The sequence below is a fragment of the Urocitellus parryii genome, chromosome 2, assembly GCF_045843805.1.
Source record: "Urocitellus parryii isolate mUroPar1 chromosome 2, mUroPar1.hap1, whole genome shotgun sequence".
NCBI classification, from domain to species: Eukaryota; Metazoa; Chordata; class Mammalia; order Rodentia; family Sciuridae; genus Urocitellus; species Urocitellus parryii.
In genome coordinates, this window is record NC_135532.1 from 173,156,057 (window position 1) to 173,175,148 (window position 19,092).

Consider the following 19,092-nt stretch of genomic DNA (forward strand, 5'->3'; position numbering starts at 1 on the left):
TTGCATTTATTTTAAGAAAATAACAGAAAGATAAATGCATATAAATTTAATTCTTTTGTCAAAACATGTATATAACATATTTCAACTGAGGTTTACCTGTGCAGGAGGTGACTGCAGTGGATTGTTATCTAGGGTGATCACTTGTAGGTGCCTAAGATTCCGATAACAAACAGGGATTGCTATAATTTTATTGCATGAGAAGTCTAACCGTATCAAAGGTAACTCCGCCAGCTCTGCAAAAAGATAAAATGGAAATGAACAATTAATGATATTTTAAGTCTACATAATTTTTTACAAGCACTTTTAATTAAATAACAATGGATTTAACATAGGTATTTACCTCCATTCTTGGTGACTAACTGATAAAGCAAAGTGACGTAAAATAAAATCTAGTTATCTATAGGTAGGAATACTAATAAAAATCAAGCAGTTTGACCTGATACAGAATTACAGAAATTCCTAGAAACTGGAGGCCCTGATATCAAAAAAAGGTGAGAAAAACAAAAGGAGTAGATGACAAGTCTATATAAAAACGTAATCAGATGCCTAGGTCCCCAGTTCCACCTCACACAGTTGGAGCACTACTCTTTTCCAATCCTACAGAAGTCAGCCAGTTAATTCTCTAGTGAAATTGAATCAAAGCTCTGAACTCAGGGACCTCAGGTACAATGGGAAATCAGATGAGATGCCAATTGAAAATGGAGGAGTGAAAGACTATACAATCAATGGCAATTCCATAGCACATTCCACCCCACCCCACTCTATCCCCAACTCTTGTAGGCCAGTAGATAGAAATACATACACTAATATACAAGAAATAGAACATCTTTCTCTAAAGAAGCTATACAGTGCCTTATAAAAGGCCTTTAGACACTGTCAAGGCATTCCCCCTAATAAAAACACCCAGCTTGCTGCTTAATTACCCTTCTGCAGTTTACGCCTCATAGAATCAGCACTTTTAGTTGGCTGTACATAGACAATATATGATCCACAGACATTTAGAGAAGCCAATGACACATAAGAAAGAAATCAAAACCAACTAACCCACCAAAAAAAAGGAACTTCAAAGAAACAAGTAATTATAGAGGAAGCAGAAGAAAATTTTGAAAATTTAGAATTAATATCCTTAATTTCAGAGAGTGAGAATATTGAACCACTAAAACACAAAAGAGATTTTTTGGCGGGGAGAAAAATCACAATAACAAGACTTGTTAGAAATGAAAAATATGTCAGAAATTAAAAATTCAGAATAAATTTCTGAAGCAAATATCCAAGAATAGGCCAGGTACAGTGGCACACACCTATAATCTAAACTACTCAGGAGGCTAAGGCAAGAGGATCAAGTTTGAGGCTAATCTGGGCAACTTAGCAAGACCCTGCCTCAAAATAAAAAAATTAAAAAAGTGCTCGGGATGTAGCACAGTGAATAGAGCACCATTGTGTTCAATCCCTGTGTCCCCTGCCCCCAACATCACCCAAATCTAGGAATGGTTGGAACTATTTTACAGGGTAACACGAAAGGACAAAAAGGGGAACAATGAAAAAGACAAGAAAAATCAAAGGCTCAATCAAAGAGGTCTAACATTCAATTCCAAAAAAATGAACAGACACCAAAAGAGAAAAAATTACCAAAAAGAGAGAGAAGCAAATTTTTCAAAATAAGGCCTAGAGTACCTCAAGTATCTAGCATGGTGAGTGAAAACAACTCATACTATGGCACATCATCAAAAAGTTCAGAGCAGCAGGGGGAAAAAAAAAAAAAAGGAAAGATCTTAAAATCTTTCAGAGAGAAATATTAATATTTGGTCACAAAGGATTGGAATTAGAATTAGAAGTATTTTCAAAAATCAATTTTTAACACTGGAGGCTAAAAAAAAAAAAAAGGCTTAAAAGTCCTACGAGCAAACAGCCTAGAATCTATAATCTAATAAATTATCAATCAAGGGGATTGGGATGATGTTTTGATTTAAAATTAAATTAATTTTAATTTTTACTAAATAAACTATTACATCATTCAAAAAATATTTAAAAACTTATATAGTGGCATTCCTTAAAACTCCCCACACTCTAGTTTCCATGGCCAGAGCACCTACCTTCATTAAACCTATTTGACTTTTTCCACTGTTGTTTGCTCACTTTTTTTTTGGGGGGGGGGGTGGATCAGGGATTGAATCAGGGGTACTTAACCACTAAGCCACATCCCTAGCTCCCCCTTTTTTAACATTTTATTTAGAAACAAGGGTCTTGCTGAGTTGCTTAGGGCCTTGCTATTTTGCTGAGGCTGACTTTGAACTTGAGATTCTCCTGCCTCAGCCTCCCAAGCTGCTGGGATTACAGGTTGAACCGTTGCACCTGACTTGCTGACATATTCTAAATAGTACACTTTAAGCTAATGCTGGTTTGTCAACTTTAACACCTATGTCACCTATGTCAACTTCTGTTATGATAAATCAGGTTTTTATTTTCTTATAGTATCACCATATCATAACCTTTATTTTCCTCCTTCTGTCTTTCCAGTATCATCTTGTTACCACTTTTGATTAAAAGTGTTTATTCAGGGGCTGGAGTTATGGTTCAGTGGTACAGTGCTCACCTAGCATGCATGAGGCAGTGGGTTCAATCCTCAGGACTATATAAATGTAAAACAAAGATATTGTTTCCACCTAAAACTAAAAAATAAAAATTTTAAAAAATGTTTATTCGGATTTATATTACTATAATATATAAATATTATTCCTTCCAGTTTAAGTGATACGCTCTGATTTCATTTCCTTTCTTTCTTTCTTTTTTTTTTTTTTTTTGGTGGTGCAAGGGATTTAACCCAGGGCCTTGTGCATGTGAGACAAGCACTCTACCAACTGAGCTATGTCCCCAGCCTTCATTTTCTTTCTTGTATATTTTGTTCTTGTTTTCTAGGGTTAATAAAAATGATTATTTAAAAAAAATTGTTTAATTTTTTTAAATGTATCTATGGCTAATTCCACCCTTTTTATCCAGCAGCCTTCTTTGTCAAATGCATCAGATTTTTCTATCACTTTTTTTTCCTGTATATCTTCCCCACTAAGACCTTTTTCTCTCTTCTTATCTGAGCTGGTGGTTCTCTAAGTGGTGCTACCCCTGCCTATTTTCTTCTTCTTCTTTGGATTTCAGATCTTCCTTTTCTTAGTTTACTCTGTTTTGCTGAAGGACATCTCTTAGTTGTCTTGTGCCCATCATTCAGAGATTGTGCGCGCACGCGCGTGTGTGTGTGTGTTTTCCTGGGGACTGAACCCAGGGCCTTGTGCATGTGAGGCAAGCTCTCTACCAACTGAGCTATATCTTCAGCCCATCAAGATATTAAAAATAAAAAGATGAATAATAATAAAACAATTGTTTCACAGTTTCTTACCTTCAGGCAAACGTACTAAGTGATTTCTTCTCACATTAAGGTCTCTCAAGGCCTCCAGATTACCAATCTGGGAAGGTATAGTTTGAATTTCATTGCAGCTCACATCCTATTTCAAAAGGGAACAAAGTAATCATTGTTCTAATAGTAAACTTGCCTGTTTTAAACTATCTCTACAATGAGATTAGATAAAATAATACCTAGGGTTTTTCTCAGTTATAAAAAAATTATGATTCTCTGTTAAAGAATAATTCCATAATTTGTGCTCACATTTAATTTTAAAAACTTATGAGCCATAAATATTTCTCAAGAATATAGTTAATTAGATGACTTAAAATATGACTAGAAGGGCTAGGATATCAGATCAAATGAAAACACTGATGAAAAGGTAAATATAAAAAAAGTACAAAAATAACTATTTTATTATATATTATTCTAATAAATTAAAATAAAAAATTAAATGATAAAATTATTTGAAAGAAAAAACTCCATTTTCAAAACATCAGTTTCAACTCTTTGAAACTGTAAAAATACACAGAAAATTTCAAATTATCAAATTGGATGTGGATAAAAAATGAAATACACATAACTCAAAGGTTATGGAAAAACAAGCTGTTTTATTAGCATACGATCAACCCAATTCCAATATATGTTAGGTAGGCCTCTTTTTATTTTTTTGTGATAATAAGGATTGAATCCAGGAACACTTTACAACTAACTTACATCCCAAGTCCTTTTTTTAAAAAAAAAATATTTTTTAGTTGTAGTTGGACACAATATCTTTATTTTGTTTATTTATTTTTATATGGTACTGAGGATTGAACCCAGGGCCTCACACTTGCTAGGCGAGAGCTCTATCACTGGGCTACAATCCCAGCCACCAAGTCTTTTTTATATATATATTTTTGTTTTGATACATCAGGGTCTAATCTCACTAAATTGCCAAGACTGGCCTCAAAATTACAGTCCTTCCCTCCTGAGTAGTGGGATTACAGGCATTCTGGTATTTTGGTAACAGTTTTATTACAATGGTTCTGAAAAGAGACTACCCATAGGTTCTAAGATTAATAAATTCAGAATTTCATAATTCTGAGATCAGCCAGAATAATTCGTTAACCCATAATCATGTATTATAGCAAGAAACTATCTAGGTTGATAAAAAGCTCCAAGCTGCACATTATCACTTAAAATTCTTCCAATATATAAGGAAAAGAAAATAATACATTTACTGTGTAGAGAATCAGACTACTGCCGGGCTTGATAGCTCACTATTGTAATCCCAGCAACTCAGAGGCTGAGACAAGAGGATCACAAGTTTGAGACCAGCCTCAGCAACTTATAGCAAGGTCCTAAGCAAGACCCTGTCTCAAAATAAAAAGGGCTGGGATATGGCTCAGAGGTAAAGCACCTCTGGATTCAATCCCTGGTTCAAAAAAAGAGAAAGAGAAAGGAAGGGAAAGATGGGAAGGACAGGAAGGAAAGAAAGGAAGGGAAGGGAGGAAGAAAGGAAAGAAAAAAAGAAAGAAAGAAAATCAGATTTACCCAAAACTTCATTAAGCTCAAACATTATTTGTTAATGTCCCCAAAATACTCTTAGAGAAAACAATGCAATTTTCACTTTTCCTATGAATTAATGACTAAAGTAGAATCCGAAGCTAGACTTTTAAATCTAATGCTATAGGCAACAAGTGTCAAGAAAACTGGGCCTGAGCCAAAAGTTTATAGCAATACATAACATATCCCTAAGGAGGGAATATGAATATATATGTGTATATGTAGAATATATATATTCCAAAAGACAGAAGTTTAGTTCCATTTTTAAATGAAGGGGAAAAAAAGAAAGAGGCAACATGGATGTTACAAAAAGAACATCCATTGGGAGTCAGAGGCTTTAGGGTTACTAATTCTTAGGACTCAAAGTATCAAATAACCTTTTTTGTAGAAAACTAAAAGCAGCTTCTGAAACCTATCTATCTTTGGAGTATTTAGGATTGACAAATGCACTTGAAAAAGAGTGATCTAATCTGTCTAATTAGATTTATGTTGCGTGTATTTTTTTTGTTTACAATAACTCTCTTTGTTAATAAACCAGCATGGAACAATACACCTAAATCCCAGTGAACATGTTTGTATTGAACCATTTCAGAAATATTAAACATGGGCTTTAGTGTTAAGTTAGGAATGGTTTCAAATTCTACTTTTGTTATGTAACCTTGAACAAGTTACTAACCTGAGTGCTAGTTTCCTCAGCTATAAAATGAAGAAAATTTTAGTACCAGCTTATAGTATTATTGTGATATAATTACTCCAAAATGAGAAAAGTCTTATTCTTTTTATTTATTTATTTATTTTTAGTTATAGGTAGACACAATGTCTTTATTTTACTTTATGTGATGCTGAGGATCGAATTCAGTGTGTCATGCATGCTAGGCGAGAGCGTTCTACCACTGAGCCACAAACTCCAGCCCAAGAAAAGTCTCATTCTTGTATTTGAACATAAATACACAAGAGATGCTTTCTTATAATTTACAAGGAGGGTAGGTAAAGTTCAAGTAAAAGTCTTAGAAAATATGAGGCAACAACAAAGCCCAACATTATGTATAAATATAATGCATTCATAAAAAATATGGAAAAAATATAGGGCAGTAAAATATACTGTAGAGTTTGAGATAGTATGTGTGTATGTGTGTGGGGGGGCTGACTTTTGAAGTGTCCACTCCCATAAAGGGGCTAACAGAAAATTAGAATATTGATTGTATTAATAAAATTTAATTTGAAAACCCAAATGCATTATTACCTTATATTTCAAAAATTTAATAACAAATCATTTAACACTGGTTAGAACATAATTCTAAAGACATTTTCCCATTTTGTGTGGGCCTATTTGACTTATACTTTCAGTTCTTTTTTAATTCAATGTCAAGAAGTTGAGTTACTACTCATTCAGCCAAGCTTCAATACCAAAGTGGAAAATAGCTGAAAATACATATTAATAGTAGATCTTTACCACGTATAAGAGTATAATATGACTACAAAGACACACTGGATGAGCAGAAAATGAAATATTAACTTACAAGTTCTGTCAAATGTCTGAGATGTCCAATTTCTTCTGGAAGTGATACCAATTTGTTATTACTAGCAATTAAAACTTTCAATGGTAAATTACACAAGTGTACTGGCAATGTTGACAGTTGGTTCCGACTAAATGGGTAAGTAGAAAAAGAGGAGTCAGAGCCTACCACTGAGGAAAAAAATTCCATCTTTCTTATTCTAGACTCAAATATAAGTCTTACAGGGAACAAACAGGATATTAGATTTCAGTTCTAGCTTTCATTTTGCCAGATGTCATCTTTGTAATTTTAGGCACAGCACTGAACTTATAACTGTATCTTATGAAGAGTCCTCATGGATAATTAAAGATTTAATATTTTCCTAACTATCTTACAGGGCTCTTACACAATAAAACTCTTTTATAAAGAATGAATGCTATATGACCATGACATTATAATTTTATTAAAGTAATATTTACATAAGATCATCCTTTCTTTTTCCTCCCAAAGATACAGAAACAAAATTATTTGTATTCTACTTCACTCATCATTACAATATTATAACCAAATGTACAAAAATGATTCAAATATTGCTCTATGGAAAACAAGTGATAGGCTGTGATTTCATATGATATACCAAATAAATTATAGGAAAGGAATCTTTATTTATACAAAAACAGAAAAATTGTATCTTAAAGTAAAATAACAAAACACATATGTAGATTTAACTTCTTAATCCTTAATATCAATTCCCTCTCCATTTTCAAGATGTAACCAATGTAGATCATGAGGCCATGAGGCTTGAAATTTTTTTTTTTTTTTTTTTTTAACTGGGGATTGGACACAGGGATGCTTAACCATGGGCCACATCCTCAGCCCTTTTTTGTATTTTATTTAGAGACAGGGTCTCGCTGAGTTGGTTAGGGCCTCATTAAGTTGCTGAGGCTGGCTTTGAACTCATGATTCTTCTGCTTCAGGTTCCTGAACTGCTGGGATTACAGGCATGCACCACCATGCCCAGCACTAAAACTTTTTAATCCAATAATAATTCCACTCTTAGACACTTATCTTAAGGAAAGAGAAAAATAAAATCTACATACAAACTTCTCTAGTAGTGTTACTTTTATTTTTTTTTTACTTTTGGTAAAAAACTGGGAGAAACTAAATATCTGGGAGGAAAATGGACTTTTAAAAGCAGATAAACTATGCAACAAAATGATTATCTATAAAAATATTTTCAAAGGGTATTTTATGATAAGAGGAAAGAAAACACATTTTAAAAATTGACTAAATCCTGGAAAAACAGAAAGCGAAGATCAATTATAATTATATAACTTAAGATACAATATTTTGTTGAATTTCCTTTGTGCTTCTTTACATTTATATATTTTCAGTTGTTTTATATTGAATTTTTTTAAAAAAAGTCATTGTAAGATGTGAAGAAATAGAGATGAGTTGAATAAATGCATTTACACATTCAAAAGTTAATACACAAAAATTCATGGTCACAAGAACCAAGTGAAGGAATTTCAGATCTACTATTTTTGTTTGAGGAAGCTACTTTAAAAATGTAATTGGAGAACCACTGCTACTGTTAGACTAATGGCTAGTAGGGTGTGTTAATGATTGTAAAGCCAAAGATAAGCAGAGACACTAGAAGAACACAGGATATACTGTTGATTTATCCTAATAACATGTACAGAAACTGCCAATACAGATACTGTAAATATCTGTAAACAGTTTAGTGAAAGAGATGAGAAAATTAGAAAGACCTTATAAAACCAAGTTAAACAAACAAACAAAAAAAGAAACAATATGCTTACCTAATATTTAAGAATGTTAGGGCCTGCAGGTTTAGAATCGCCTCTGGGATATACCGAATACAATTTTGATATAAGTTGAGATTTTCGAGAGAAACAAAGTGACATGCTTCTATAGGAATTTCTGAGAGGCGGTTTCGTGACAGATCTGAAAGAAAAGTTATTTTTTCAATAAATTTTTACTGAAATGTTAAACTAATATGCAGGCTTTGTAATTATTTGGATTCTCCAGTGTTCCTATTGTGAAGACTGGTTCGACATAAAGTTAAAACATCAACTGACTCAGTAAACCGTTTAAATACACACCTTTGAATCTATTGCTGGGAAATGTTGATTTCTTTTTGAGTTTCCATATACACTAAAAAATAAAACCACTATTCATTGCAAATAAAGCAAATACTAAGGCATCTCCTACATATTAAAGATTATATCACTAAATTCCTAAGAGCCTACGAAACAATTGGATCTCTAAAATTCACCTTCCCACAGCCAGGTTTTTAGAACAGCAAAACAAAACAAAACAAAAATACTACCTTTTTCTTTACCCCAAATTATCAGGGTTTGTCAAAAGGACTCTGTAATTTACGGCTCCCACTGCCCGAAGGTGAGACAATTTGAACTTTAATAAAAATAATTGCAATGGATTGAAATCCATCACAAATATCAAACTACACGAGTTTATAACAACACAACTCAAAAAAGATGACAGAACAGCAATCCATTATCCTGTACACTGATAAAATAAGGAGAAAAACCAAACATTTATCCTGCATTCCCTACATGACTTTATCAGTGAGCCAAATAGATGAAGAGAAGTATCCAAGGTTTTCCCAAGGGACAGAACCTGTGTCTAATCAAGCTTCTGGATCAGTGGCAAACTTAATAGGAAATGCAAAGAATAAAGGACTATGTTGCTATAGTCATTATCCATTCAGATTTAATTCAGTATACTGTGAGATTCATTTGCTTACTACTGTTTTTTTCTTTCTGTAGGAAATCAGAAAAATAGTTTTCTCCCTGCCCCCTCCATTACCCTTGTGTGTGTGTGTGTGTGTGTGTGTGTGTGTGTGTGTATGGTGTTGGGGATAGAACTCAGGCCCCTGAACATGGCTAGGCAAGCAATCTACCACTGAGCCCAGCCAAGAGGAAATCTTAAGTCTCTGTTGGGAATCATTTGGGAAGATCCTTAAATGAGAACATTCTCTAGATGGAAGACTTGGCTAATATATCCTCTGAATACCAGCACATATACAAATACCTTGTTTTAACCATAACAAATAAATGATATTTTGGCTAGATAATGACACAGTTCTTTTCTTAGTAATCTGTAGATGCTATTTAACTACTTTCTAGTTTCTAATGTCCTATAAAAAAGTTCAGTGCATATCTTATTACCTTTCTTTTGTAAGCATCTTGTTATGCCTGCATACCACCTTCAACACTTAGTCTGAAATGCAGTGAACTCATTTAATCCTTCTTTCCAAATAGATTTGTCTATTTTATCTTTAGTGGATGCATCTCCTACAATGGTTCTTTCTACTTCTTTCTATTTTGATATATACACTTCTAATTACTCTTCTAGATTATTAATTTGAATTTAACAAAAATCATTCTCTCCACAAATTATAGAAAAGTTTTCCCTCATCCCTTCTTGTTTCAGTTCTTTTATGGTATAATTAGAAGCATGCCACTTTGTTTCTCAGGAGAATCTCAAGATAGTTTTGTTTTGCTTCTTAAACTTGTCACAAATCTCTTCCAGGAGTTCTACTTCACTGAAGTTAACTCATTTTGGATGTTTTCCTTGTTCACCCTTTCCTTGGCTATTCAAGTACTTTTATGAGGATTATGTTCTTTGATAATTCATGGCTCTCCGATTCTTTAAAGCTCAGGTCAAGCTGCAAGGGTACAATGAATGGCAGTTAACACCAAACTAATAGAAACAACTTCTAAAAGAACTGAAATCAAGCTTTCCATCTGGGACAGAGCTAATTCTGTGAACTCACAAGTTTAAGATAACTGTCTTTTTGTTTGTTTGTAGTTGTAGATGGACAGAATGCCTTTATTTTATTTATTTTTATGTGGTGCTAAGGATTGAGCCCAGTGCCTTGCATATGCTAAGCAAATGCTCTACCATTGAGCTACAGCCCCAGCCCTGTCTATAGGCTTTTTTTGCCTTGTTTTCTGAGACCAACATGTCCCAAGACTCACACATTCCCTAAGGACTATGCCTGCCTGCCTTATGATAGTAACAGAAGTTGGGAAAGAGATCATTATTTTGCCAAAATGCCTCATCATGCTATATTCACTTGGACAAAATTAAAGCCCAGGTAATAGTAACCTTTGAGTACTTCAGACTAAAAAATTCCCCCCAAATCACCATGAATAACTTCTTTAATATGAAGTACAATTTTTATCAATTCCTATTTAAATTATATTAGTATACTTTTAAAAGTTGAAGAAAGAAATTATTAATGTCAATCACAAACTGCTCCTTAAATATTTAAGCTGAATCCAGTAAAGATAATTTCAGGCAACAAATTAAAATTAAGCAGAGGTTACCTTAGCTAAGCAGAGAAAGCTTAATATTTGTATTATAAACCTAAATTATTTAAAAGTCCAGTTTTGTCTCCAAACTAATGAGGGGAAAAAAAAACAATAGCTAGACATATACTAAGTTTAAATGCATGTTAATAAACAACTATTCCTTATTTTTTTAAGTGATTAGAGAATTTAAAACATAATATGTCTACTTTTTTTGTGCCTGTGGTATTAGCAATGGAACTTAATTAAGACCTTATGGATACTAGGCAAGAGTTCTACCATTGAGCTATATCCTAAGTCCTTCTTATTCTGAGATAGGGACTCACTAAATTGCTCAGGATGGTCTTGAACTTGCCACCCACCCAACTGTTAGCTGGGATCACAGTATGCCATTGTGCCTGGCTAATTGGTCTACTTTTAAAATCATAATTTTTAAAGGTTCTCATGTTTTTGGCAAGTAGTTTCTTGTTTTAAATGAGTAATCTTTTTTTTAAAAAAAAATTTTAAATTGTAGATTGACACAATTTTTGATGTTATTCATTTATTTTTATGTGGTGCTGAGGATCAAATCCAGTGCCTCACACATACTAGGCAAGCACTTTATCACTGAACCACAACCCCAACCCCTTAAATGAGTTATCTTTTAATATGCTATAAAATCATAAATGAACAGACAGAATTAATAACTTGGGTAGATGGATCATCTTATGGAAAATACCACAAAATGATAGTTTGTAAAGGATATGTATTATCATAGTCTCTCAGAGGGAATAATTTTATAGCCAAAGAAATGTGATTAAAGAGGAAAAACAAATTTCATCCTTTTCAGCTAAAAAAAAAAAAAAATTGAATGTTTTATTCCTAAATCTCTTTTCCCACTTTGTATCATGTATTGAATTATCATACTATACCTCATAAATATGTAAAATTATACCAATTTAAAAAAACTTTTCCAGTTATAAAAGCAATGCATTTTAACTTCATAAATATAAAAGACTGCATTGAAACATATATGCATTCAGAGAAGTGAAAAATATTCTATTCAATACCTAGAAGCCCCAGTGTAGCTGTTGCAGATGACCCCTTCCCCTCTCTCAAACATGTAACCAATTTACTAATTTTTGTGATAATTGTTTTCTTTTTTAAAAAAATACTTATTGTTTTTTAGTTGTAGATGGACATAATATCTTTATTTTATTTTTATGTGGTGCTGAGGTTTGAACCCAGGGCCTCACAAGTGCTAGGTGAGTGCTCTACCGCTGAGCCACAATCCCAGCCCCAGTGATAATTGTTTTCTTGATAGTTTTAGTTTTAACACTTTATAATCTGTAGGTTGGTCTTCTATATTAGTTTCCTATCACTGATGTGACAAACGACCACAAACTTGGCTGGTGCTGTAGCTCAGTGGCAGATCGCTAGTCTAGCATGTGTGAGGCACTGAGTTCAATCCTTAGCACCACATAAAAAAGAAAACAAAGGCATTCTGTCCATCTATAACTACAAAAAAAATTTTTTTAAATTTAAAAACTAATAAAAATTTTTTTAAAAAACTTACAAACGTCTTACTTCACAATTCTAAACATCAGACGTTGGAAATGGGCTCCTTAGGTGAAAATCAAGGTGTCAGTAGTGTTGAGTTTCTTTCTGGGGCCTCTAGGGCAGAATCCATTTCCTTCCCTTTCCAGCTTAGAAACTGCCCACATTGCTAGGCTCACAGCCCCATCCCTCCATCTTTATGGTAGTACTGTTAAGCCAAATCCTTCCCATGCAGTTATCTCTTGGCTATTCCTTCTCTGCCTCCCACATGTGCTCCTTGCTCCAATGGTAAGGATATTCTTATTTTAAGGTCAGTTGATTAGCAACCTTAATTTCCCTTGCCATGTAATCTGATATATTCACAGGTTACAGGTATTGGGAGTAGACATCTACATAATTCTGAATGGCACAATTCTGCCCTTCATACCTCTTAACTTTCTAAAAGCAAAAGAATACAACATATGTATTCTTTTGTGGCTTTACTCAACATTTAGACCCATTCATGCAGTTGTATATTGCAGTAGTTCCTTCATTTATATTGTCTTCATAGTATTCTATTGTATGAATCTGCCACAATTTACTTAAGTATTCTACCAATGATGAGCACTTTGATTATAATACATTGATGTAGAAATATACCTAGAAGTGAAAATACTGTGTAATAAGATACACAGGCGGAGGCAGGAGGATCTCAAGTTTGAGGCTTGCCTGGGGAACTTAGCAAGACCCTGTCTCAAAATTTAAAAATAAAAGATTTTTTTTTAAAGGGCTGGAGTGTAGTCAGAGGAACTCCCCAGTACTCCTCCAAAAATTATATATGAATATATGTGTGTGTGTGTGTGTGTGTGTGTGTGTGTGTGTGTGTATATATATATATATATATATATATATATATTTCAACATCACAAGAGAATGCCTGTTTTCCAAAGTGGTTGTATCAATTTAAAATCCATCAGCAGTGTACAAAGAGTTCTTGTGGCTGTACATTCTTGCCCATGCTTGTTAGTATATTTTAATTTTTGTACAGCAGCATCTCATTGTGATTTTAATTTTCATTTCTGATTATTAATTATATAGAACAGTTTTTCAAATGTTTATTGGCCCTCTAGAATTCCCTTCGCATAAGGTGACTATTTTGAGTGTTTTTTTGTTTTGTTTTGCATTGCTGGAGATTGAATCCTGAGCTTTGTGCATGTCAGACAAGAGCTCTACCACTGAACTACTCTCCCAGGTTAAGCCTTTTGGTATGTAAGAGATCTTATAAATTCTGAGTCCTTGGCCAATTATACGTGTTATATATATCTTCTTCCAATTTGTGGTTTAAAATTTCACTCTCCTTCTGGTATCATATGATGAAAGCCTTTGCTTTTAATAAATTTTTTTAAATTAATATTTTCCTTTATGGGTTTTTTTTCAGTTTTAAAAGAAATCTTTCCTCATCCCAAGGTCATAAAGATATTCCCTTCTATAAGTTTTACAGTTGTTCATCTCATTTAATTTATTAGGAATTAATCTCCTACTACAATTTGAGGGAGGAAGGCAACTTCATTTTTTTCCCATGGGAATATCCAATTGTTCCAGTGACAGTTACTGAAAAGACCATTTTCTGCTCCACTATTTCTCTATAATGCCTTTGTCAATCATCAGGTCTCTATATTTGTGTGGGCTTGTGGGGGGCTCTCTAATTGGTTCCATTGCTCTGTCTATCTTTATATCAGTACTACACAAACTTTTGTGTGTGTGTGTGTGTGTGTGTGTGTGTGCTGCTGAGTACTGAACCTGGGCAAGTGTTCTACCATAGATCTGTATTCCTAGCCCAGTACTATACAATCTTAATTACTATAGTTTAGTGATAATTCTTGATATCTAGTAATAGTATGTCACCATCTATCCTAGCTGGCGACCTAATGCTGGGTTCACAAAATCTGACTATTCCAATAACTCAAGAAAATGACATAGAAAGCACACAACCACACAGAAATATTTTTTTCAAGATTCCAGAGACAGCTCTTCGACCTTAAGTGTCCTTGGAAAGACAGAGAGCCACCGCAATTCTTTATTCTTACATAGGGAACACACAAGGGGAGGTTCAATGGAACACTTAATCTCAAAAAAGGGCAAAGGGGTAGGATTACAAAGGAACAGGTGAGTGTAGCTCAACTCCTCTGGGTATTGCCTACTCCTAGGGCCATGCCTTGTTACCTGAGCAAAGGAAAATTCGCCCAAGTCATGGCCCTACCATGCCAGACTACAGTGATCTTTCAGATCCCAGTGGTGCATCAGGACTTTAAGGTGTGTGCATTTCAAGTGGCTCCCCACAATAGTAGTGGAGTATTACTTCCTCTTTGTAGTTCTGTTTTTTCCCCAGATAGAGTCTCCATGTGTTGCCCCAGGCTGGCTTCAAACTCCTGGACTCAAGTGATCCTCATGCCTCAGTGTTTTTAAGCAGATGGAAGTACAGCCACTGAACTGGCTCCTTTATAGTTCTTAAACTGTGTCTTGGCTTTCTAGGTCCTTTATATTTCCCTAGAAAATTTTAAATGGACCTATTATCATAATAAAAACCTTTTGAAATTTTTATTGGCATAACACTGATTCAACCAATTGGAGAAGAAACAACATCTTTGCAATATTGAATCTTTCAATCTATGAACATAGTTTAGTTTTCCATTATTAAAAAGCTTCTTTGATGCTTCTCAGTGAAGTTTTGTAATTTTCCTCTAAGAGGTCTTTCAAAAAAATATTTTGGTATATTCCCAAGTTCTCATAATTTTATGGAAGATATGTTTGAAGTTTTATTTTCTAACCATTTATTACTCATATATAGAAATAATTTAGTGTTGTTATTTGCTACCTAAATTTTTAAAATTATATCTTCCTTGTGGAATTCAGTTTTTTGTAATTCTTAAAGTTACCTCTGTTATTCCTATTAATACTATTTGCTTTGAAATCTTTTCTTTTGTTGTGGTAGGCACACTTTAATGTGACTTCCATTATCCTTGTTTATACCTTGTACAATGCTTCTCCTCTGTTTAAGGGTGGGTGGATCTTGTTACTTGCTTCTAACCAATATGACAAAAGTGATATGATGTCTCCTTGATGGTATGTTACATTATATAAGATTCCATCTTGCTAGCAGAATTGCTTCAGTCCCACAGCTGCAAGTAAATAAACTCTGTCAACAACCTGAGGGAGATTCTCTCCCCAGTTAAAGCTCCCTATGAGAACTCAGCCCTGGTCAACAAATTGATTGTGATCTTGTAGCAGATCCAAAGGCCATGCCTGGAATTCTAATTCAAAGGAACTGGGACATCTTTTAAGCTGCTAAATTTGTGTTAATTTGTTATAGGGATAGAAAATTTATACAGTAAATATTTCCACATAATACTTTTTTCTATTCTTCAATTTCAACCTTTCAGGATCCTTTGTTTGAATGTGTTTCTTATAAATAGTACATAAATAGCTCTTCCTGTAAGCGGCCTGAGGTGATCTGTGAAAATGGTCAGACCCAGAAAACCCCACAAAATCATACAACTCAAGAGGTTCAAATCTTCATGTTCACTTTAACAACACCTATGAAACTGGATATCTGAAAAGCCATCAAGTACCTGAAATGGCACTTTAAAGAAGCAATGTGTGCTATATTGGCATTACAATGGTGGAGATGGGAGGTGTGCCCTAACCAAATAGTGGGGCTGGACATAGGGACAGTGGCCCAAAAAGAGTGCTGAATTTTTGCTGCATATGCAGAGAATAATGCTGAACTTAAGGTACCCAAACCATAAATATCCTTACTATATATGCAACTTAGGTGGTTGCTCCAGATTTATATCATTGCCTTGCTCTCTATGATTAAATCTTTCATTTAAAGATTTATTTTAATGGGGTAGGAATCATGGTGGAATGAGTTAGACATCATTATCCGAAGTAATTGTATGAAGACACGAATGGTGTGAAAATACTTTGTGTACAATCAGTGACTTGAAAAATTGTGCTGTATATGTGTTATATGAAATAAATTGTATTCTGCCATTGTGTATAACAAATTAGAATAAATAATTTTTAAAAAGATTTATTTTGAAAACTTCTGTCTCCAGCAGCACAAAATTTTGTCTAAAGATTTTCATAAACATGGTCTGCTGTCTCACCACACTTCTGGTTTATCTTTATACTTTATTCCCCCAGTGCTTTCGAAAGAAACTTTTTCTTCTACCAACAGTCTGTAACTTTTTGTGTGCCATGGACCTTTTTGGTAGTATGGTTCATTATCCAAATGATTGCCTTATTAATGGTTAATGTGGTTTGTTGCCTACTTTTGTAATGAGGGAAAATGTTAAATTTCAGAAGTTGAAACAATGATAAAGTTGACAAAACAAAAACAAAAAATAATTTATATTTAACATAATTATCCCTTATGTTTGGATTTTTAAAAGGGCTGTGTTATTTGTGACAGATGCAGTTCACTGATCTTTGAATATCTGTGCTCTCTTCTTTTTTACTATGAGAATCTCAGTGTTGAAAAGTGTCAAGTGTGGAAAAATTGTGCTCTATATGTGTAATATGAATTGTAATGCATTCTGCTATCTTATACAACAAATTAAAATTTAAAAAATGTAAAGTGCAAACTAAACCAAAACAGTTCCATTTTATTAATCATTAAAGTCAAAACTAAGGAAATAAAGACATAAAAATTATGAATTTTGACTTGGTACCTAACCTTGATACAGAAAATTCTCACTTATAGACAGTATTCTGATTTTATATGTAAATTGAATGTTTGAAAGTTACCTCTTGTTTTATCAAAAAGGGAAAAAGATTTCTTAGCTTTGGGGACTAAATTTACACGATAATGTCATTGAAAATTTTATATATTTGAAAATATGCTTCTTTTCCATTTTTTCCTATCTTAGTACATGATGCTTTTGTCCACACAGTTCCTTAAATCAGCATTTTGGAGTAATTCCAACAGCTTTCTCTTTTCCCCAATCTAATCTTATCAATAAAAAAAGTTAGTGTCTTGGCCCAAGACATTATAATAATCCATGCATTTCTCTTATTCTCTTCTATCATTGCCTCTTAAGATTATTCTAATGAATCAAATCAAATAACACTTAGAAAATTTATATAGAGTAAAATGCAAAAACATCAGCATACACCAGATTCCTAAAGGTGACAGCAACAGATCAAAAATGAACAGCCAGGTTGGGTGATGCACACCTGTAATCCCAGCAGCTTGGGAGGCTGAGACAGGAGGATTGCAGGTTCAAAGCCAGCTTCAGCAATTTAGTGAGGCTCTAAGCAACTCAGTGAGACCCTGTCTCTAAATAAAATGCAAAAAAGGGCCGAGGATGTGGCTCAGTGGTTAAGTGCTCCTGGGTTTGATACTTGGTACCAAAAATAGAGAGAGAAAAACATAAGAACAAATAACAACTCCTTCCAATTATGCTCTACTTTTAAAAGGCAGAAAAATATATTATATAATTACATATATATTTAAGATTTGTATTAAAATATTTAAAAGTTTCCTTATCCTTCCTTATCCTGGAGAGGTTACTATACGTTTGTGTCTCTAGAGTTAGCCCCTTTTGACTTCACACATACAGATAATACCAGTACTGTTACACAAGCCTCTTAAGTTTCCATCTCTGTCAGTGTAATCAATCTTAGGTTGTTTTCTAGACTGCAAGCTCAACTGAGATTTGCCAAGTACTATAAAAAGCCACAAACTGGATCATAAAGTTTTTCAATTAAGCTATTAAGTTACTTCTATGTATCATATTCTGAATGTGGCCTTGGTCTTTCAAAAGCCATTCTCTTTTCTTCTAATGTGAGTGACACAAGCCAACAACTCTTATCAATCTTTGGTATTGCCCCTGAAAGTATAATTCAGTTAACCAAAGCACAAAAAGCCTGTTTTGGTCTGATACATTTATAAATATGAGAAATTTTTGGGTACAAGGAAATATCACGGATGTTTCAATTGATTAAAATAAATATTACAATGAAAAAAGTTTATCTCTTTTGCAAACTCCTTATTATTTTCTTGATTTACAAAAAGCTTAAAATTAAACTTATTCTAAAGATATTTAGGTTTAAAAAAAAAAAGCCTAAAAATTTAGCTGAGCATGGTGCTGCACACCTATAACCCCAGTTACTTTGGAGGCTGAACAGGAGGCTTTTGAGTACAAGATCAGCCTGGGCAAGACTCAAGAGTGAGAGTTAGGGGTGGGGCAGGGGCGGAGGGAGGAATCTAAACTATAGTAAAAAACAAAAAAAATTTTTAATATAAATGGGAGAAGAAGCCTAAGTTTGATCACTTTATGCTCACACAGCAAATTTTATTATTATTCCTGATAGACAAATCATAATTGTATACATTTACAGGTTATACTGTGATATTTGATGTATATAATGTGGAATGATTAAGATACAATTTTACTTTTATGGTTTTTTGGTTTGAAGAAATACTATATAAGCTTCTGGGCATGGTGGTATACACCTGTGATCCCAACAACTCAGGAGGATTTGGGATCACAATCCTCCTGCTGAGGCAGGAGGATTGCAAGTTTGAGGTTAGCCTCAGCAATTTAGCTAGCAAGACCCTGTATCAAAATAAAGCATAATAAAAAGGACTTGGGCTGTAGCTCAGTGCTAAGTGCCCTGAGTTCTATCTCCAGTACTGAAAAAAAAAGTACTTTATAACCTGGATTGAAAATAATTTATTTTCTAAGGAGGTTGAGGCAGGCAAATTGCTTGAGCC

At 33.7% G+C, this 19,092-nt stretch overlaps 1 protein-coding gene across 6 annotated transcripts in view; it reads right to left on the reverse strand.

Annotated features, from left to right (window-relative positions):
- Positions 1–19,092, reverse strand: part of Lrch3 (leucine rich repeats and calponin homology domain containing 3) — a 123,586-nt gene that overhangs the window by 68,407 nt on the left and 36,087 nt on the right. For all 6 annotated transcript variants that reach the window (XM_077795358.1, XM_026394247.2, XM_026394239.2 and 3 more), the window contains exons 2-5: positions 8,259–8,403; positions 6,460–6,586; positions 3,389–3,494; positions 97–233 (exon numbers count right to left, since the gene is read on the reverse strand). In XM_077795358.1, the coding sequence (XP_077651484.1) occupies positions 97–233; positions 3,389–3,494; positions 6,460–6,586; positions 8,259–8,403 (515 nt within the window). The remainder of the gene's footprint in view (positions 1–96; positions 234–3,388; positions 3,495–6,459; positions 6,587–8,258; positions 8,404–19,092) is intronic.